Source organism: Buteo buteo, chromosome 22 (assembly GCF_964188355.1).
Source record: "Buteo buteo chromosome 22, bButBut1.hap1.1, whole genome shotgun sequence".
Lineage (NCBI taxonomy): Eukaryota > Metazoa > Chordata > Aves > Accipitriformes > Accipitridae > Buteo > Buteo buteo.
In genome coordinates, this window is record NC_134192.1 from 23,985,011 (window position 1) to 24,007,487 (window position 22,477).

At 46.5% G+C, this 22,477-nt stretch overlaps 2 protein-coding genes across 12 annotated transcripts; both read right to left on the minus strand.

Moving 5' to 3' along the window:
* Positions 1–956: 956 nt before the first annotated feature.
* On the minus strand, positions 957–4,944 carry LOC142043405 (uncharacterized). The gene is given in 11 exon segments (XM_075054566.1): positions 957–1,581; positions 2,176–2,229; positions 2,231–2,317; positions 2,319–2,450; positions 2,452–2,580; positions 3,007–3,109; positions 3,427–3,539; positions 3,541–3,859; positions 3,980–4,178; positions 4,613–4,685; positions 4,765–4,944. Coding segments are annotated over 11 exon segments (1,623 nt in total). The 3' UTR covers positions 957–1,347.
* RAB41 (RAB41, member RAS oncogene family) lies at positions 4,150–22,393 on the minus strand. 11 transcript variants are annotated; one of them, XR_012654035.1, is made up of 9 exons: positions 22,240–22,393; positions 20,571–20,629; positions 18,768–18,821; positions 12,717–12,822; positions 12,339–12,450; positions 9,033–9,126; positions 7,161–7,227; positions 6,378–6,611; positions 4,150–5,828 (listed from the first exon to the last, which is right to left on the minus strand). XR_012654035.1 is itself a non-coding variant. In XM_075054517.1 (9 exons), exons 2-9 carry the CDS (start codon positions 20,594–20,596, stop codon positions 6,547–6,549), a joined length of 630 nt encoding a protein of 209 aa, XP_074910618.1. In that variant the 5' UTR covers positions 20,597–20,629; positions 22,240–22,380; the 3' UTR covers positions 6,141–6,546. The 11 variants fall into 11 exon arrangements, 7 of the variants coding, with proteins under 7 accessions (XP_074910618.1, XP_074910617.1, XP_074910612.1 ...); XR_012654034.1 differs by having other exon boundaries at positions 4,150–5,883; XR_012654037.1 differs by lacking the exons at positions 4,150–5,828; positions 12,717–12,822 and adding exons at positions 9,628–9,721; positions 16,510–16,615 and having other exon boundaries at positions 6,141–6,611.
* Positions 22,394–22,477: the final 84 nt, after the last annotated feature.

Here is a 22,477-nt window from a genome sequence, read left to right on the forward strand (position 1 = left end):
GTAGCACTAATGCAACTTAAGCAAGACAGCCAAAAGCAGCAGCCCTGACAGCTTCAGCACTGCGAGCCAGGTTGCTCTTAGCTCAGCTGCTGGGCAGAAAGCTGAGCCAGGCTGAAGCAGAATAAAAGACACTAGAAATCAGACTTTCACTCAGAATGAAAAAATAGCTTTTCTACCAGGGAAATAAGCATCCTGGAAAGCCCCACTGTAACACCCTGAGAAAGCAAGCTAAGAGCTTTTCTACGGAGGCAGGCCTCTGTGTCCCATGGTGATTTGCTTCCAGTTTCACAGCATTTACACGCTCCTTGGGGAAGGAGAATGCTCAGGGCTCATGTTGCAGCAAGGCAATGTTTCATACTGCTCTGTCTTCCCTTCTCCCTCTGTTGTGCTCAGATGTGCCATGGTGCCTGATGCGTGCATTCAATCGTCGTTTTCCAAAGCCAACCCTGTGCTCTGCCTGGTGGAAAACAGCAATAGAATGCGCGCATCAGGCTTTTGGCACTCAACCTAGCTGCCGAGGAGCCAAGAGGCACCTTGAACTCTTTCCACAGGGGACTGCAAATACAACCTCAATGTTCAATCTGTTAATCCTGCTTCAAAGCAGTCCCTCGCAGGAGCTCCAGGGAGATGGCCCCTGCCTAGGGCAGCTTCCTCCCTGTCATTACTCAGAGGTAATTAGTGGATGCCTTTGCAGCCATTGCAATGACCCCGTGACTGGCTGTGGGCTAACAGGAAAGAGTGGATTCTTTCCCAAGAAACACTCATGTCTTAGGTATCTTAATTGACAAAGCAGTACTAGGGTTTGTACTGGTGACCAGAGTCCATTTCATCCTCCAGGAACTGGAGGGACAAACAGGGGTAGTTACTGATCCCTGCTGGGAAAACAACAGGTCTGGCAACATTGGATGGTTTTAATGTCTTGCAAAATAGAGGCCAAGAGTCACAAGTGCTGGAGCAGTTTTAGTTTGTCAATGAATAACTCCCTGCCCAGGGAAGCACACTGGCAGAGGCACTGCAGGTAATTTGACCTTTTGGAGCGACAGTAACAGCCCCAGAACAAGCTGTGTTGTGTTAAAGCACCGCAGGTTACACCTGAGAAACATACCGCAGCTCCTCTCCCTGAGCATAACTCAGCCAGGTTGGTACAGGCGGCCCGTGTGCTCCTGGCCCCGTTCAGTCTCGGTGCTGAGCGGGGCTGGTGTGTTCGGACCCACACAGTCACATCTTGAGAGAAAAGGCTACAAACACAGAGATTTTCTTTAAAAGCTCCCCCCACCTTATTGTAAAAGACTGGATGCGCCTGAGCAGCACCACGTAACATTCCTCCCTGCAGCGACGCTAGCAGCATCAGTTCTCCGAACTGTTGTGGTCGCCCCTCTCATCCTTCACTTGGGACAGGCTGCTCTCATCGACGTTCTCCAGCGAGGCAGCACACTGCGCCAAGAGAGGAAGCTTGTTCTGCTCAGGGTACAGCCAGGGTTTCATGTTAGCGTCGTGCTGCTGCTTCCAGGCAGGGTATTTCACGCAGGCCTTGTGCAGTATATCAGGAGCAGAGAAGTACAGGGGAAACAACCACGGAAGCTTAGAAAAGGTCTTGGCACGTGTCTCATCTAGCCACTAACAACACCTACTCCATTTCTTTTCTGGTTGCTTAGGAGGGACTCAGGACCCACTAGCAAGAAAGGCAGAAGGCCAATTTAACTCCTTGATGGGACCATCTTCTGCTTGCCCAGGTCCCCTGATGATGCCAGCTGCTTTAGGAGAGTGAAATTAAACTTCCCGCACTGAAATCCTTTGTCCCTGTCCTGCTCTGGCAGCAGAGACCCCTCCAGCACTGCTCTGCCACTCAGCTCAGGATCTCCAAAAGCTACTGAGGTTTTTTTTCATGCCCTGTTCGGACGGGGCATGAAAAGTGAGGGTCAGGCAGGTTATTGCACAAGGAGAGACCAGAGTCGTCGTGTTATTTGTAGCCCTCTGGCTTCAGAAAAGCATCAGTCAGCTGTCAAAACTGGTAAGGCTGGCAGAATGTGACGCCACACCAGAGATGAGCCAAGATGCCCATTCCTAGTGCAGCCTCACCACCAAGGGAGGCCCACCCTCTGCAGCCCTCTGCTCCAGCTACTGGGGTGAGACTTGGCACAGGCACCTTGGAAATGCTCCACTCCCCTGCCGCGCCAGGTACTGCGAAGCTTTATTTACAACCCGCTTTGGCAACGACCGTAATAGATGGAGCTGGGGAAAAACAGAAGTTAACGTGCCAGAAAATAGCTGTGCTCCTACCAACCACCCAGAGGCCCCCTAGCAAGCTGCAGCATTCGCATCATTGTTTGTCAAAGAGGGTCTGGAGCAGAGGAGTGCCACATTACGTAGGCGTGCTCCGGATTAAGAGCAGGATTTCCACTGACTGGGGCCAGAATCTGCATCACCCCATCACCATGTCCTGAGGCCCACAGAAACAGAGTTACCTTTTGGATCCACCTGAGCCAGGTAGGTCAGACTGCAGCTGTTGGGCCCAGTTGAATGGACCAGGTGTCCCGCCGGCAGAGAGACCACTGTCAGCTCCTCGTGTGGAGGGTATTTCTGTGCAAACACATCAGACAGTCAGATGCTGTCTTCCATCTTCCCTGCCCTCTTCCTCTATCAGGTCTGGCATTGAAAATACAGGGCAAAGACTAGGCTAGAGGCACAGAGGAGCTTCCTCAAGCTAAGGAACTTGTAAAGGAATTACACATCTACATGATAGGGACTCTGGGACCCCATTTTGTCCCAGGCACAGGTAGGATCTTGCTGTCTAGATAGACCGCTGCATTCCTGTGAGGCTGGCACTGATGGTGTAGCTCAGCTTTAAGGGAGCCAGTGCCGTATCTTGAGACCATCTGACTCCTAATTCCGGTGAATTTGTGCAGCTGGTGACCCTAGAACAGCATTTTGCCCTTACCAGAACCCTGCAGTTCATGGGATCACTGTAATGGGAGAGCCTTCAGGCCCAGCCCGCTCTTCACTCACCAGGTGTCTGATGGAGAAGTTGATAACAGTGTGATACCCATCCTCGACCTGCAGGGATCGCCGTGTCACCACAAACCTGTTCTTCAAGGGCTTCGGGCACCGCCTTGAACAAGGAAGAAAGAAAATTTCACCTGCCTGAACAGCACATGGGGTCCGCAGGGATGTGCAGCCACTCTAGAAGCTTCTGCCTGGCCCGAGTGTCCTCTTCTTCGTGATCTCACCATCTCCTCCAAGCAGCACCCACCCTACCCCTTCCCAGCCCGAGCGGTATTAACGACCTCATGCAGCAGAGGTCCCACGTGGTGCCCTGTACCCCAAACACCTCTCTCCTGCCAAGCAGCCTGGACAGCGTGTGCCCTCTATTTATCACAAGCCAAGTACTTCGGTGGAAGAGTCAGTTCCATCACATCCCCCACTCACAGGCGCAGTAAGCCCACATCAGCGTTGGCAGCCAGCCGGGCGATGCCACGCGTGTCCGTGACGTCGGTGTCCCGCTTCCGTCGATACTCGACATGGCGCAGCACGTCGTACGCACCTCTCCACCGGCTCGTCCGGGATGTCGATGCGGCACTGAGGGGACAGGCTCGCCCACCCCAGGCCCTGCACCCCTCCCTGGCGGGGTGTCTGCAGGATAGGATGGGGAGTTCCCCTGTGGACAGCAAGGCTGAATGCTGCCTGCGGGTTCCTCGCACCCCAAGGAGAGGAAGGGGCTCCCGGAGGAGCGGGAATCCTGTCACGCTCCCTCAAGTGAGAGAGGAGCTGGGGCCACCAGCGCTCCCGCGGTGCCCCCGGGTCGGTGACACCCCCCTCGGCCTGGCAGGACCGGGTAGGCCGCCGCTGAGGAAGGCAGGCCCTGAGGGGTAGGCGGCCCGGCCCGGTTCCCCGGCGCCCCCGGGGCCGTCCCGGTGTGGCCCCGGTGCGCTCCCGGTCGGCGGAGAGCGCGGACGGCGACCGTGTCGATCATCCCGCGCACGCTCCACGGCGGGAAGGATGACCCGCCTCGGCCACGCCCCCCCGGCAGCCGCCAATAGGATAGGCCGCTGCCGACAGCTGGGCCACGCCCCCGCCGGCCCGGGCCACGCCCCCGCCGGGCGGTTTAAAGCCCTTCTCTTCTCGCTCGGCCCCCAAAGCGCCGCTTAAGCCCGGTAACCTCGTCCTTCTTCCGCCATACCCTACGCGGGACAGACTCGTTAAACCCACGAGTAAAATAAGCAGAGGCAGGCCTCGGCCCCTCACCGGCAGCAGGACAGCGAAGGTGTTGGTGAAATAACTTTATTTAGTGTGATACACGGCCGTGGTCAGACAGTCCATACTCATATTAATAGTCACACTTACTCGGCTAACAGCTAGGAGACAGCAGGGCCAGACACACACTCAATATTATACACATCCATAGAGAAGACAGTGGGAAGTGAACTATTTTATTTCACTAGTTACCCGCCCCCCCCCCCCCCCCATTACTTAGGGTCTCCCCCCTCCCTCCCCCCAGGTCCGTGACTCGGAACAACACGACAGCAGAGCAGCGCACACCTGCCTGTGAGAAGGGGACAGCAAAACCTGTTCTACAGCAGACACGGACACACCGACAAACATCAGCAATTCCCACACAACAGGGGTATGTACAGAGGAGGGGGCTGAGCATCTCGCCAGGCATTGGGACCCGGCTCTGCCAGCTGGGACTGTGGATAAGGTGAGGGGGGGACACTCCGGAGTGAAATGGGAAACCGCATCCCTGCTTCCTCCTGCAGGCCAGCTCACCCGGAGGGGAAGGGACAGGGCTCTGGGGAAGAAAAGGTCAGCCACCGGCAGCGAGGTGACTTGCCGCCAGTAAGCCAAGGCGGGGACCACCAGCTCCCGGTCCCAGGCTGCCCCTTCCCCTCCCCTCGACGGCTTGCAGGCTTCAAAGTGCGCACGCTGTGTCAGGGACCTGACAGGCATCCTGCTAGGGGAGTGTCACTAACCACCAAACACCCGTCACACTGCGGTCAGTCGCTCTCCTGCCCGCTGGCATCCCCCCCCCCCCATCAGCGTGACATAGGCTGGGTGATGAAAAGAACAGTGAATGGCTTAGAGCCATCCAACTATTTTATTCTCCTTGCTGTCAACAAACCTACAGACTTCTGGTTAGGACAGATGGATGGAAAACCCCCAGTCAAGGTCTCTGAAAAGCTCTATTAACATAGTTAGAAACCAGGGGCAGGGAGAAGAGGATGTACTTCCCAACCTCCAAGGTGGAGAAGTGACACCAAAATTCACTTCAGCAGCATACATTCCTCCATTCCTCTATCTGGGTCTGACAATAAATCCCTGCCACTGCTCATCTCAGTTTTGGCAATATTAGAGCTTAACACTATTCCAAAAGTGAAATGGCTACTAGCCCCATCCCCCAGAAGTCAACTACAAAGGCAGAAGCAGCTACATATGATTTCATCAAGCAGCAACCTAGGTACGAGAGCACAACAGCTATCGCTGGCCTTCCATCTGCTGTAGCTCTCCTGCTCCGCGTGAAGAAGCTCCCAGCCTATGTGACGATGAACAGGAGAACAGAGACTAGAAAGGAGCCTGAACAGCATCCATGACTTCTAGGGCAGGTATTGCCCCTGTAGTGATGGATTTCAGGTAACTGCTCGCTTTCACTGTTGACAGACAGGACCCAGGTCTCTACAAACCACCCCAAGGATCTCTCCCCACCCAGCTTCATGCTGCAAAGCCTCTGTACCCTCTTCCTTCCCCACATCTGACAGCCAACACTCACCAAGCACCAACGTCCTCTGGATGGGAAGATGCTCCAACTGAGGAGAGCAGTCTGTAGGGTGTCTCTGCTACACAAATGGGAGCAACAAGGCCAAAGCTATCAGAGTTTGGGGGTTTCCAGTGCTGTGTGTAACACAAGGGGCAAAACTCAGAAGTCATGAGCAAGAGTTAGCCAAGATCATCCACAGAAAGGAGAAACTGAGGAGCTAGTATTGTGTGTGCCCTGCAGGAAGCAAAAGCCTAGAAACAGATAACCTGTATTGTCCAAAAAGGCAAGGCCAAGTCAAACTGACTGGTTTAAAAGGAGCAGCCTTTTGACAGAGGAAGTGGGGATGCAGGACAAAAAGACTGGGCTGGCGTGGACAGGGAACTAGTTAAGATGCAAGGCAGTAAGGAAGGTGGAAAGCCCACCCCCAAGCTTTATTTTTGTCTTCCCTAACTTGGTGGCTTTTCCATTGCATTCACAAGACACATCTGAGCAGACAGGCTCAAGGTGGGGAAGAGGGGGAGAAGGAGAGGAAGAGAGAGAGTGTAAAGGGCACCACAGTGCCAAAGTGCAACAACATAAAAAAATAAAATAAAAGACAGGACACTCATTCTGCACTCAGGGCTCATACCATGCAGTAAGAGGGGCGGCCGGGGCTGCTCCCCACCAGTAAACAGGGAGTTCGCTCGCTTAGTAGATTGGTTTTTCAGCCCACAAAGTAGGGTTGCCTAGCCAATGAGCGGTGATGTTCTTCAGTGAGACTGGCCGGTTGGGGAATGTGCTGCTACAGAACGGGCCTGTTAGCAGGAGCACCCGCTCTCCGTTACTGGCTGCTCAGGAGGTTTCTCTAGTTTGATGTCAATCACTGCAGGAGACAAGTTAAGGAAATCACCCAGCCCAAGGAAAAACAAGAAGAAGAGAACAGAGAAAGGCATCAGTATCTGAAAAGGTTGTTAGCTGTCCCTTCTTGATAAGGGCAGGTGTTTTAGCAGAGCAGAGGATATCCTGCCTGAACAGGATTAACTGCAAAACCAGTGGACTTGGTATGTCAAGACCATTTAGAGGACAGAGCCCAATCAGACAGGTCTGCGCACAAGACAGCCCTGTGCAAAAGGCAGAAAGTATTACGGTATTTTGAAATGATGCAAATTTTATCCTAAGTGGAGAAAGCAAAACTTGTGTTTGCCATTATAAGTAGTTGTGTAGATTGTATATAGAACACAAGCAGGGTCATCAATTTACGCCCATAGGTAAGCACCACTCTATACTGGCTGTTTCAGCCATATCTCTGCAAAACCCCAATAAGGCCCATCCCCACAGTGTGCCAGAAAGTCAGCAAGCCCAACCTGACAAAAGATAATTGCCAAATTCTACGAGAACAGGGAAAGTTACTGACGAGAAAAAACAAGGATACTGTCTTCTTTGCTCTTCTCTGGTGTGCTGTCCATCCCAGGTAAGGCAGCAGCCACACGACGGAAAAGCTGAAAAGTAGCAATAGACAAAGCTGAAGAAAACTTATCAGAAAAAAAAAAAAGCATGTTAAAAAACATTGCTTTGCAACAGATCTTACAAACTTGTTATGTGGGTTACCTTAGCAAGCAAAGCAATGATCAACAAATGCCACGAGAATTTTACCAAAGAAATTTAACAGGTTTTATTAAAGTTATTCGATGCCTACAAAACACAGTTTGATTTTAACTGTTTCTACTTGAACAGAACATGGAATTAATTAGTAACAGTTCTTCCAGGGACGCATAGAACAATTCCCTCCTACACTCAGTAAGCATGTTATTTACCATTTCCAGCCTCAACTGCTTTTGCACACAGCAACGTTACAGTGCACAACTCTAGACTTCTGATAAGCAACCTTGCAAGAGACCGAAGGTTTAAGAAGTCTGTGGAATAACTGAGGTTTTACAGCCCATCCTTTCAGTTCAACCTTGCTGCAAACCAGCCATTTCTGAGCAGAACAGCTGGCTCAAGCAAGCTGCACTTAAGCTATAAAGGATGTGCTAGAGCTGGGAAGGACTATCATATCCCCATTATAAAAACAGAAAATGGTCTTGCATAATTTTTCAAGTCAATGTTAGAGCTCCTCCTGCTGACATTAATGCAGCAGCTAACACAATACAGACACTGCTAGGCAGTCTGGTGAGAAGTGCTGCATAAAGAACCAGAGGAATCATCAGCTAATGATGATTTTCCTCACAGTAGCTTGGCAGAGACTTCTCATCCACACCTCAAAAGTGTGTTACTTGGAAAATCAAGCCACTGAGGTACCAGCAAGGTGCTGCAGTGAGCATCCTTTTAGTCACAGAAGTTCTCAGTGCAAACACCCGCTAAGCAAATAAAGCAACACTAAGTTAGAACCAAAGACTAATGTGGATTCAATCCAGAATAGCCCAAAGAAAACCCAAAGTCTCCTAATCCCATTGTGAGGTTCTCCTAACCAGCTGGTGTGTAGCAAACTAGTATGTTTCCCAGCTGACACCAACAGTACTACGCTCCCTGCAGACCCCTGGACCTTACGGGTGCCTTACTCCCCAAGTTCTGTTACACTCCAGAATAATTCCTGAACTAACAGAGAGTGGGATCACAAGCCTATAGCAAGAGGCAATGGGCACAAACTGAAATACAGGAAATTCTGTTTAAACACAAGACAAAAGTTTAAAGTCTTTTCTACTGTACAAATAGCCAAACATTGTGACAGGTTGCCTGGAGAGATGGAGTCTCTATTCTTTGAGATACTCAAAACTCAACTGGAGTCAGTTCTGGGCAGCCTGCTCTGAGCATGGCGGTTGGACTAGACAATCTCCAGAGATCCCTTCTAACCTCAACTAATCCAAGATTTTCCTCTGTGGCTTGAAAACAGAAGCACAAACTTCTACTCTAGTGCATCAGCATAAGCAATTATCCCAACTGATGTCAACATTGATTTTAGAAAACAGTGCATGAACTGTTAACAAAAGCAAAGGGAATGTACAAAATTACGTTTGACTGGCTGCACGAAACAGTTCCATTCCTATCCCTCAGCACATTCTGGTTTTAGATTCTCCTTTCTTTCAAGGTAAGTTTGCTTAGCTTTAACAGGAAATCATTGACTTGATGGGAAAGGAGCTTCCACTAGGTAAAGCAGCAACAGTGATCTTTGGGCAAGAAGCATTTCAGGCGTTGACATCAAACAATACAAGCAAATATCTGATGGAACATGAACCCCAAGCAGAAGCATACACATACAGAGCAGTAAGTACAGATTTCCTCTCTTTAGAACAAAACATGGATCTACCTGTTTCACATTGTATCCAGTCTTTGCACTGGTCTCAATAAACATCACATTCAGCTCTTTGGCTCTCTGTTCACCTTCTTCTGTAGTGATTTGCCTGGACAAAGATGCAAACAGAAGCAGAAAGACAGAAAGGAAGAACAGACAGGAAGAGTTAGAGATGTCTGTGACTGAGACGCTCTTCAGTGGAGGGCCGCTTCACCACCCCTTACAAGGGTGCATAGTCCACCAATGGAGACCTGAGCACCTCTGAGTCTTTAAGACCCCTAGGTCCTCCAGCTAAGAATGAAACAACCTCAGGTAGGTTACCCAGGGAACGCCTGGACTTATGACTATTAATAATGGATGATCAGCACAGGATGAAGTTTGTGCAGTACATTTGAGCCTCATTCACAGCATCCTCAAGGGAAGGAAGAATCCCCATACGCTGCACCTGATACAAAAAGCAGTTTCGCAAGTCAACAGGAGGGAACTCCGCGAGGTTACAGAAAGATTTCAGAAAGGCTCCAGCAGCAAGTGCAGTGCAACAGCAAGCGCTAGGCTGCTGCTTGCGAGCAAGCACCTGCTTTTGCATCTCTGATCAATACCCTGTACATACCTGTTTCACATTATATCCTGCTTTAGCACTGGTTTCAATATACATCATATTCAGTTCTTGGGCTTTTCTCTCACCCTCCTCTATAGAAACCTGTCTACAGCAATGAGAACAAATCACAGAAAAGAAAAACCAAAGCAAAGAAAAATAGTCCAAAAATTATAAAAAGAAAACTGCAGGATAAGAGCAGCCACCAACTGAAGCAACATTAACAGGAAAGAAAAACTTAACCGGCTGCACAAAATAACAGTGCTATTTTTAGGTCAGCTTTTTGGCCTCAGAATGTGCATCATCACTTGGTTTTTACCATAGGATGAATGGCTTCCAATATGCTGTATTCCATTTCAAAAAATGTGACCAAGCTCAGACTGATACTGCAGCTTTGTCCAGCCTTAAAAGGCCTAGTATTTCAGCCTAACACAAATCTAACTTCCTTTTAAAAAGAAAGGCAAGGCAGCTTCTTTTACTTATACCTGGATATACACCATAATTCCAAATTCTAGCCTAGATTAGGACTACTGTCACTTACACTAAACTTCTAAAATAAGAATTTCTAGTGCTACAGAAACTTGAACTGTAGCTGGTTTCAAACAATTTTCTGGTATTTTTAATTCTTACGGCAGTGCTGAGCCAGCTGCACACACACTCTACTTCACTTATGTACTATCAGGAAATAATCCAAAACTGAAATTACCCCATTGCATTTTCCAGTTCCACATGAAATTGGATTTTGATAGAAATTAGAAAGCCTCAAATCTTAAATGCCAGGTTATTCAGTTAGGGAGCTGCAGTTATTTCTAGCTCCCAGGAGGGCATAAGAGATACTAGGTGGTCAACATCCAAAGCTGGCTCAAGTAGAACATCTTGGATTTTGCTCCATTGCTTTTGTAAGCTGATTTCAAAGACCAGACTGATCTGAGGTCTTGCCACCTGGAATTCTTAATCCAAATCAGCTATATGCATTTTTATCCTATTTCTGAAGCTCTAAGCACCAAGTTTTACCAACATTTCCAAAGCGCAAGGCACAGGATGCTTAGAATGGCCTCCCACTGGAAGTGGGAAAAGCCAAATAGTCATCAAGACTAAGGTGGTCCGCGTGTAGGGGACAGAACACATTTCTGTAAGAACCATCAGTACGAAGCCAACACAGCATCCAGTTGGAGCTTAACTTTATCCGCTTCACCACTGACTCAAACCACTTGCCAGGATTAGAATTGTCTATGCTTTTCCTGCCAGGCATGACAAACTAAAAACTAACAGCATGACTTATATGGGGACAAAGGGCAAAAAGCATCTCCTGACACCAGTTCGTGCAGCCAGGGATGCTGGGTATTGTCTCACATGAGCATTTGGACAACACCAAAACCACAAGAGAAAAAACACATCACAATACATTCCAAAGCAATATGTACACTGCAGGAGTGAGTAAAGCAAGGTTTAAAATTTAAAACACATCCAACAATGGAACAGTCAGAACCCTATTAGGCCCACCATCACAAGAAAACAGAGTGAGTAAACAGGCAGTTAAGATAATAGTACAAGATTTTTCCGAGAAAACATTGGTGTTCCACCTGTAAGGCTTTTCAAGCTGTTACCTTTTGATCAGAAGTGTCTCATTAACAGCCAAAGGATAAGGGTCTGATTGTATAAGACCTCATTTCGCTGTGAGATTCAGATGTTTCCCAGTTCTGCCTTTTTGAGATGCTTTCTTTGCATCATACAAAAATTCCCCATCATGCCAATAATTCATATGTCCCATGACGTATGAAGCACACATTTTAGAGTGCCTGATGTATGTGAAGATGCTTCAGTTTAAAGTATTGGGACTGTAAGGAACTGCATGGCTTACTCCATCTTCCCTTTGCCAACTACTACTGACACTAACCATTAAAATAAAAATCTTTCCTTATCTACACTGTTTCTGATGTCTTCATAAAGAATGACAATCTCTGAAAACACTAAACAAAATTTTTCCAAAATCATCAATCAAGAGAAGAATTTGAAATAGAAATGCAAAAGCACAAGCCTGTGGTCTTTTAACAAGCTATTACATTGGTTATGTTGGCTGAAGTAGTGTTGTAGAATTAAGAGTTTTAAAAGCAAAATGCTTTGACATGTCCCAAAACATTAAGTCTGTGTAATTTTAAGAGTCTAATTAACTTCTTACGTCTCTTGGGGAGGTCTGCTTCTGCTAATCGAGTTTCCTCTCACACATCCACAACATCACAGTTTGTGTTATGTATGGCATGAAATTTATGCTCAAAGGGAAACCTTTTAGATTGATACTGTAAAAGCTCATGCTGCGTCTTGTAACAAGGAGAAACTTTACTATGAACTTATAGTTGCACATGCAGAAAGAGTCACGTAAATAGGATTGTTGAAAAAAGGTAGATTTCCTTGCTTTTGCAAGACATCTTTTTGGCTTTATCTCAGCATGAAAAAAAAATCAGACAAAATACACCGTTGAGAAACATGGTATAGAGATACTTAATTTAAGCAAAAGGATTTTTTTAAGGTGGGTTTGTTTTAACCAAAACTATTTGTAGAATAGCAAAAGGGAGTAACTTTGCATATGCTGAAACCAGAAACCTGAATTTCATGACAAGCTATTTATGTTTCATTTAAAATCAACAATTGTTTTGAAGACAGACTAGTCTGCCAGTTCCTTGCTTCTACTGGTCAGGACAGCAAGGCCAGCAGCTCCCCCCCATTACCTCTTGTCTGCCAGGTCAGTTTTGTTCCCCACCAACATGATGATGACATCACTTCCTCTCTCTGTCCGAACATCATCAATCCACTTGGAGGTTTGCTGGAAAGAATTCAAGTCTGTAGGGAAGAATCAAACGGGAGTGCTGAGGATAAAACTTCTTTTCAGAGAGGGAGAATGCTATGCCTGTACTCAGGTGCTTCTCCAAATCTCCCCACACCACATATAAATGACCAATAAATTGTTTTCCGCTCAGACAGAAAAACAGGGCAGGGAAAAAACCGTTTCTAATGATAACCATCTTTTTGCAGAACTTCTTGTTGTAACTTATTAGTTCTGCTTACATGTAGTATTTCAAATAATGAGACACCAAAGCATCACTCACTTGTAATGTCATAGACTACCACAGCAATAGTGGAGTCGCGGATGTAGCTGGGAATGAGACTGCGGAACCGCTCCTGGCCTGCTGTGTCCCAAAGCTGCAGCCGAACCTGCTGGTACCAGGCCAGGGAGAGCAGAGAGAAAGAGAGAGAGAGAGAGCAAGAGAGAAAAGAAAGGAGGAAACTGTCCTTTAGAGAAAAGGCCATTTCTTGAATTAACTGTATGCAGCTCAGTCTGAGAAACTGAGGCTGACCTTGTTATCTTGCCCCAAATATCCAAACACCACAGAAGCTGGCTTTTCTGACTCTGTTTGTAGATAACGTGCTTTAATTACCACCTTTGCTTGCTTAGAGATTCTGCTATTCCCAAAGAGCTCCAGGTTATGACTACTACCTCATTGCTGATAGCAGTAGCTAATAAGTCATAAAGAGCTGGTCTTCCTGGTCTACCCAGGATTATGCATGGGGTCTCCGCAGGACTCCTGGCCCACAGCATCTCAGATCAAAGCTTTTTGGGCAATTCCCACATGACAGACATGCAATTCCCTCAGCCCAATGTAGTAAAATAGCATCCGTTCTCCAGCATCAAGCACCCAGAAGATAGTAATGGCAATTTTCATGCAAGATTAAGGCAATCAGTAACTTAAGTTCCAGCAGAAACAAAAGCAAATTTACACGCTGTAGGCTTCAGGTGACACAAAGGGCATGGGGCTCTCCCTTTCAGATAAGCACAAGAGTCAGAAACAAGCACAAATGCTATGAGAGGTATGGTTTGATCTCTAGAACTATGCCCAAACACAAACTGACCTATTATATATGATTGTCTGGGACCTGCCTATTAGAAATAGCAATGGTCAAAACATGCCCAACTACCACAGTGAATGCTAAACAAAAGCTTTTCACAACTGGGAGTGATACCATTTCCTTCCAAGTCATTACCCCACGTGGCTAGCTGTACAAGTAGCGCTACACTGCCAGAAAACAAGATTTCTGTTGGCATTCTCAACAGGCACAAGTTTCACAGGAGGGCAGATACTGGTTTCCAGCTTATTTACATGAATTGGTTAGATTGCTCACAAAGCCACTTGTTCAGCAATGAGGGAGAGCAGCTGTTTATGCGCAGAACAGTAGTTAATAGGGCAGCTTGCAGGAGACTGGCTACAAGGGAGAAAGCAGTTTCAGAAGGACCGATAATTGGCTTGTTTAGAAGAGAAACAGAAGCTGGACAGAGCACATGTCTGCACAGTGTCTTGCTACAAGAAGATTCAAAACAACATCATACCTACATCAGGGTATGTAGATCTGATGCCCTGGGGCTTAAGGAAGATTAGGACTTGTAGTTAAAGCAATTAGCTCATGCTTCGTTTTGAAGGCAGACTTGATTACAGCAGCAAAAGTCAGGACTCTTCATTACCCCAGGAAAATCAGGGTGACAAACTCCAAGCACCTGGACAATATTACACTGGTGCTGGAAGATCAGATTGATAATGACAGCTTCTGGCTCTTCTGGACTTTACAACAAGCTTCCACATAGTCCCCAAGACATTGCTGCTACACCAGACTATTCACCCAGAAAGTATACCAAAGTGTTGATTTAAACACTCCAACCTTCAAACTCCCAGTCAAAAAGGCAACTAGAGGAAGTACCACAGAACTTGGGAAAAACTGGCCCCAGTAATCTAATCTTGTTGTAGTGAAGGGTAACACTATTTGAGGGAAGGCTTCATCTAGTATGCAGGTACCCTGCAGGCACCCCACAGGCACCCCTGAAGTGACCTGAGAAAGTTAGCTGCAGTATTTCTGTGGCTTCTCATTTCTAGAAGTCAAAGTTTGTGTGCACCTGTTTTGGAAGGGAAGAGAAAATATAAACAACCCACTCAAACATGACATGCTAACAACCCTACTGGTCTGGAAAGGTGAAAGGTCCTCAACCGAGAATTAACCCAGTCCCTCTTGCAAACAAGGTAACTTGTTCAGAAAGGAGCCCTGAGTTGCAGTATGGACTTTCAGCACGGATCTCTCCACAGGCCACTTGCATTTCAAGATGCCCAGCAGATTAACAATAACTAAGCAATTACTCTTTTTCTTCTCAGCTCCCTACATGCTAGCTAACAGTTCTTCTCTACTAGTTAAGAGTATCTTGGCTGGTACTTAAGTATGTCCTGTGGGACTGTCCCTATTTTACACTACCACGACCGGCATTAACTTACAGGAGACTATTTGAGGTTCCCAAATACAGTTACCACTAAAGACAACGCAAATATATAGCTCTTCAGAGTGGTAAAGGAAACTGTTTTCCTAATCATGCTAGTGCTCACCATCATCATGCCCTCAGAAGTACACAAGCATGTTCCTTTAATAACACAAGAAAACTAAGAGCCTCTCAGTCACTAAGAACAGAACAAAGAGCAGTAACAAGAAAAAATGAAATTATCTGGAAAGATCAGACCATTACCAAAGTATGATGAGATCAGCTATCACTTAATTATTTTTGACATGTCTGGAAGCTGTTAAGAACAGCCTAGACTGGCAAGATTTTTCCACCTGCCTGGATAAACAGCATCCTGTATCTGTCACAACAGTGGGGAGAAAAGATGCCAGCCTATGCAGCCTGCCACACACACTGCCTCACCTAGATGAGATCCCAGCATAAGACACCAAGTGCACATCTCAGCACTCCTCAAATCCCAAACAGATCACTTCATTTTGACATTAGTTTGGACCAAGCCAGAAATCATACCAGAGTCAACTAGTTAAGCTACAGTACTGGGAGAAAGACCTTGTAATTATTTGCCCTCAATATGTATGATAAATCATAACAGAAGTCTATTATTTGTTAGGCACTTCAGTTAACTGAAGTGAAACAAACCCCTGGTCCGTAAAGCCTCACTATAACCTACAGTTTGTGACAAAATGAAGGTGGGCCATAGGTTTTTCATCTGCGCTACATTCATTACTTAGACTTTGTCCACATGGTGTTGGCTCACTGATATAAATGCTGTCTAGGTGTTTATGTTGTTACTGTAGCTTAACCAAAAAAGCCAGATCAAGTGGAATCAATAACAAGGAGTTAAAATGAAATAATTGTATTCATATCTTATACTAAAAAATTCATGCCAAGCGTTATAGAGAATTTCCCTCTAAGCTTGTTTATTGTTTAGAAATTATGGTAGTTACATCTCTTCTCTTTCAAAACCTCTCTCATTACTCATGTGAATAGCCAGCTCTCTTCTTCAATGAAATGGAAGTCTTGAATCCTCTTAAGTCACTACACAGCTTTTATTTAAATAGGTGTTGTACTGTTTTACCTACTCTGACAGTGTTCCTTTGCTTTGGCACCTGAAGTTGTTACATTTATTAACCTCTTCAGTTATCCAGAAAGGAAAAAAAATTCATCCTGAGGTTTAAAAAAAACAAACAAACAAACCAAAACCCACCCCAACCAGAAAAAGTATAAAGCTTTCCAAAAGCTACCAACCACCTTTCATTCCAATCAGCACAGACACACGAGAAGTCACAATCCCTATTCACCTACCTGCCAATCCTGTGTATCATTTCCATTGTCTGAGCTTTGAGCAGACCAGAGTTTTCCAGTTCCCCAGTTTCTGTATTATGGGATGGAGTTACCACTGGTTGTGGAGGAAGATGCTCAGCTACATCCCCTCAGCCCATGAAACACCTACAGTCCTGGGGCCGAGCGCCTATCTTAGCCCTTTTCAGATAACACCACCACTTCCAATGCATAAAAGGTACATGTTAAATGCAAGGTCCCTGCAGACACTCCAGCTCAATACCTACTTGTAATGTCAAAGACAATGACAGCCACAGCAGAGTCACGGATGTAGCTGGGAATGAGGCTGCGGAACCTCTCCTGGCCGGCTGTGTCCCACAGCTGCAGCCTGATCTGGGAAATGGAAAAGTGTAGGGGAAGAGGGAAGGGGAAGAGCAGGAAAATGGAAAACAAAACCAAAACTCAAGTGAAATAAAAATAAAGAGAAAAAAAATTGCAAGGCGAAAATAATGCAACAAAAGGAAAGTTAAAATGGAACAGAAACGTGAAAAGTGCTAACGATACTTCTAACTGCATTCTCGCAGAAGCCTCAGCCTAGCATGTCTGAGAAACCTCCCTCCCTCCACAGACCCATTAATAACTCACATGTATGAACACGTTGTTCTATTTAATCATAAAACCAAGATATCCCTAAAAAATACCTTCTCACACCATCTGCAAATGAGGGAAATGAGCATACATACCTCAGTGCATCCTGCCATGTAAGTACTCTGGCTATAATGGCCACACAAGCAGACTGCAACCTGCAGCTAGCTACAGGCAGTGACTCCTAACTGTAAGGACTACATCACCCCGCTACCGATTAACCCTCTAGAAAGCCTGATGTGGTGAAACATAGTAGTGGGGCACAAGCCAGAAGAGCAACCACCCTCTAGACTGGCTTTTCTAGTGCTTAAATCCAACAAGTCTGGGAAGATACCGAGACACAGAAAAGGAAGTACTACTTGGGTCTTTCAAGAGTGAGGTTGTAGCTGTAACATGGAATTGGCAGCCTGAGAGTTGGGATTGAGGATGAAATTACTTGTGGCCCCAGTTCACTTAGTGCCACAGGTCCCAATGCACTGGCAACGTGCTGGAAATGGCATACTTACAATCGCCCTCTGTGGGAGGCTTTGGAGATGGTTTTGAAGAACCAAACTCCACATATATTTGTCCCTTCTGCTGGCTAGTACATACTACCCAGGCCATATTTACTGCTGAGTGATCTAGCATAGGTATCATTCCAGAATATGTTATTTGGTGTAAGGACATATCAAATATGCCAAAGCATATGCTGCAGTTAGAGGCTTACCATTCTTCATTTCAAGCCCAGCAGTCAAAGCCTATTGCAAAATACAGCATTAGCCATATCTGAGAAATTATTTCAATGTCTGAATTTTCCCAGCTTGTGTGCTTGTATTTCTCCCTCCTCTTATCTACATGCAACACCTCTCTTATTTAAACAGGCTTTATGGGCTCTGTGGACCACTTACATAATCAGGAAAGCTAACAGTATATCTAACATTGGAAAGAAAATGGTATTTTCTGGATAGCAGGCCAGCAGGTGAATGACATCCTGACCCACCCAACCACAAGAAATCAAGACTACACTGCTGAAAACAGCACAAAGGCATTCCAACTTGCCTTCACCGGTGTCAAGCAGCATTCCCAAGATCTTTTTCTTCTTCTGCCACTACCACTGAAGAATGTTATTCAAGTAGTTTCTCCCATACAAAGATTAAGCAAGGTCTTTTCTAATAGTGAATCACTGGTAAGATGGCAGAGAAGCACTCGGGAAACTCACCACACACACTAGGCTGGGACTTGTTCAGAAGCAACAGACCCAAAGCAACAAAAAGGACTTCCACCGCACCACTGGCCCCTTCCTCCCCACAACAGTTTCATACTTCTCAGCCAGTAGTGAAACTAGCAAAAAGGCAAGTACTAGCAAAACCCAAACTAATAAAAAGACACATACTGAAAGACAGGAGAGGGATGCAAGGGATCTCTTTATGCAAAAAGGAATCTCATGCAAGCTAAATCCAAAATTGCTTTATTAACAGTATGTCAGAACTGTGTTACAAAAGGAGCCTTTCTACGAGGAGGAACTATGCCACCACTGGTAACCATGAATGACTTCAAGACTTGGAACTGCCTGAGGTCTGATCAGACCCATTTACACTGACAATCCCAGAGGCAGAACTGCAAATTCTGGGAGGAAACTACACCTAGGGTACATATAACAGACAGCCCATTCCCTGGGATATGGACATTAGCTTGCCTCAATTTTGCATGAAAGATTTTTACTTCATTCTATGGGTATCAGATATTAACAAGCACCATAAACAGGAGAGTGGGTCAGTGATTTGATTCAAAGGCTGTCCCTCTGAAGGCTGCTGGGAGATTTCAGCAGCCACTGGAGGAACGGCCAGGTGAAACAGCACACACAGCAACTGCTGCTCCCATGACTGCAGTTGCCATGCTATCACACAGATGCCTCACTTACCGTGCGATCTTCAAGATACATTGTTTTTGACAGGAAATCAATTCCAATGGTCGCCTGAAAAGAAGAAAAGCATTAGTAACTGCAACTTGCCTTCCAGCATCTGCAAATCAGATCTTTCTATACAAACTCTTAGAAATGTTCACAAACTTATAATTAAGTTGTGGAACTCATTTGCCTTCAATATAGTTGATAAAAACAAAGCAATCTGGGTATCTGCGCCATCTTCATTTCACATCATTCTTCCAACACTTCTCAACTGCACAAGAACCTCTGAGTCTCGATTTTAGCCTCAGACATTCATGCATCTTAACACAGATCATATCTGAAGTGGCATCTCCTTCTGGTCTACTGCAATTCAGTCTGGTAAGAGCTATCTTCTTAGAAATAACCAAAAGGTAGAGCAAATTACATATATAAATTGTGGGCGACTGTGCTGAAAGCTAAAAAGTGATGCTTGTCTGGGACTTTCCATTTCAGATTATGCTTCCTTTCCAGTGACATTCAGAAGCTTCATTTCCCAGGCAGTTCTTTCTGTAAGTCTCCTTCCATTCACGTTTCCATTGCTGTACAGTAATTCCAGTACAAAGACATTTCAATTAATTTACTAAGTTAGATGCACTCCCAGGCACTTAAATCAAGCAGATGTCCTAGCCCATCATAACCCTGGGAAACAAGTGACAGGTTACCATTGTAACGGATTTTAGTATTTTAGACAGATTATCTCCAGTCTTAGCAAACACAGGCAGCATAACATGTTCTGGAAGGTCTCCATCAGAATGTGAGACATTTAACATTAGAAAAGACCATAACAGTCAATTTCTGTAGTGAGTACTTATTTCTGGGAGTCCTATTTTCTGCAGCCAGGACACAGTTTATAACAACTACAATAAGCAGATGAATCTATGAGAGCACCTTACAAAAGTCAGGAAAAGAAACACAGAAAGCACAAGAGGATCCAGTTCCAGTGAATGACTTGTCCTCAAGAAAGCAACCTTCTCTTCCTTTTCCAACTTAAAATTACCCCAATCTAAACCTGTAACTCCTTCTCGCCTGAATTAAAAGACAAAGCCCTAGTCTCATCTTCTTTAAAGATATTTGGTATTTCCTCGAAATACTGCTAAATGGTTTTGATGCAACTAACTCTTCCTGAAATCTTCAGGCCTCTTACGCATCTTCAGCTTTTCATCTGCAGCCTCTTCATCCCCACCCTACTCTTTCCCTGCCAAGACTTCTTTCCCTGGCTTTTTCTATCTATAGCCTTTTAGTTAAAAAAATAGCAATAATAAAAAAAATTAAGAGAGAGAATATGCCATGCTGACTTCTTGCAGATGTATCTATACACTCTGGACTCAACTACTCCTACTTAAACAGCAAGCTTCTGAAGACGCTAGAGACCAAGAACTATCATAAGCGTGTTTGTATCTTATTCATTCTCTGTTTCCCGAGACTTCCATGTCCATCATCAGGCATCCTGACCATTATCTTCTCTATTAGCCAACCCCATAAAAAAATGTTTCTCCCTGTTTCCCTCAAGGTTTCTCACATATCCAGACAGGATCTAAACCTTGCTTCTTTTTTGTACACTGTATTTCCTGACATCACACTAAATGCTTGGGCTTAGTCATGAAGTCTCATTTCCATTTCAAGGCACCTTACAACCTTACATGTGATATTGAACTGACATCTCATGGAGAAATGTGCTGGGCCCTAACAGTTCTCACAGGCATACATTTTAATAGCGGGGAATAGATTTACCCATATATATATAAAAAATAAAAAAAAAATTAAAAGTCTACCACATACCTGGTAAGTATTGTCAAAACTGTCATACATAAACCTGGTGATCAGAGAGGTCTTCCCAACTACAAAAGAAGAGATAAATTACTTTAAAGCAGCAGTGGGGAAAAAATAACCACTGCTTTAGGAGTGGCACACTGGTGGTGCCAATCATCAGAACTGAGCTGCCACTCTAAGGCTATTTCCCAGCTATGGCCTCCTGCAAAATAACCAGCTAAGAAATTAATTCACAAAATGATAGAAGTATGTTAAGCCAAATCAATCTCAGTAGGTCAAAAATTAATCATGATGAAAACTTGGTCCTCAAATTAGGTACGTTGCGATGCATATGACAAAGAATTATTTATTTGCTTTAAGCGAGCAATAAACTTGCATTGCTACTTGTATTTCTGTACTTATGTAATCACCAAGTCTAGGACTTACAGGCATAAACATCAAAACAAGACACGGTGATGTCCCAGACACTGTTTAGCTGCCTCTGGCTGGATAGAAAAGCAACATTCAAGACTCACATCCTTTCTTCATAACAAGATTTTAGATACAGAGTAAACTTTGGTGGCTTGCTTAAAAACTTTAGATTTATGTCTCCAAATATTATCAAGAGACAAAGCCCAGAACCAACAAGAAACAGGAACCAAAGATAAGAGCTCTGATTATCTCTCAGGAAGCCAAGAAAAATTCAAAGGACATGGATGGAAGAGAAGAGGCAAAAGGAATAAATTGCCTAGAAAGGTTGTGAAATTGTGAATGCTGGGTTAAAAACCGGTTAGACAAATGTCTATCAGCAGCAATGTCGAAGGTAGGGGAATTAGACAACTCCTGGAAATTCCTCCAAGACCTGCAGTTCTGGGACTGAGGAGGAGGTAATCAGTACGAGATCTAAAGAGAGTAACACAGCAAAGAACACCACAATTTCAAGAAAAAGATATAACTTGTCCATATATTATGGGGGAAGGGGTACAAAAGGGAGGCAACTCCCAGGCAAAACAAAAAAAAACCCGAAGACGTAAGGGAGGCAGCAACCATGCTATATACAAACAGCACCGCCTCCCCAGCGGCACGGCTGCGGGCGCACTGCGGGCCAGCCCCGGCCCCGGCAGGCGGGTAGCACAGGCCCACCGGGGCAGGATAAGACCGGCTGAGCGCTGCAAACGGGGAACCGGCCGCTCGCTAGGCCCGCGCCTCCCGCCGGCCTGAGGCCTAAGGCCGGACCGCCCCTCCCTCGGGCGGGGGTCCCGGACGCCTCATCACCGCCTTCCCCCTCCCCAACCCCGGGCGGAGAAAGGGCCCTTAACGGTTCCTCCGCCGCCGCAAGACCCTCACGGGCCCGTCGTCATCCAGCCCTCAACGGATCCTCACTCACACACACACCCCCACCCCGCCGCCCCGGGAGCCTTTAGTGCTTCCTCACCCCCCCTCCCCAACACACACTCCGGGCCCTTAACGGCCCCTCACCGCCCTTAACGGCCCCTCACCGGCCCCCCCTCATTCCTCACCCCCCTCCCCAACACACATTCCGGGCCCTTAACGGCTCCTCAGCGGCCCTAACGGCCCCTCACCGCCCTTAACAGCCCCTCACCGGCCCCCGCCCCGCAGCGGAAGGCCCGTGACGGCTCCTCATCCTCCCTGACGCCCCCCGCGGCCGGCCGCCCGCCCGGCCGCCCGCCCCGCTCACCGCTCTGCTCGCCCAGAAAGACGAGCTTGAATTTCCTCAGCGGGTTCCCGAACTCGCCGCCGCTGCCGGGGGCGGACATGGCGGCGCGGGGAGGCCGAGCCGGAGCCGTGACTGAGGAGAAGGAGACACCGCCGAGCGTACACCGGACCGCCGCCCCGCCCCGCCGCGCGTCACTTCCGCCGCCGTCACCGGCGCGTCACTCCGCCACACCCCCACCCCACCCCTCCGTAGGGCGGGC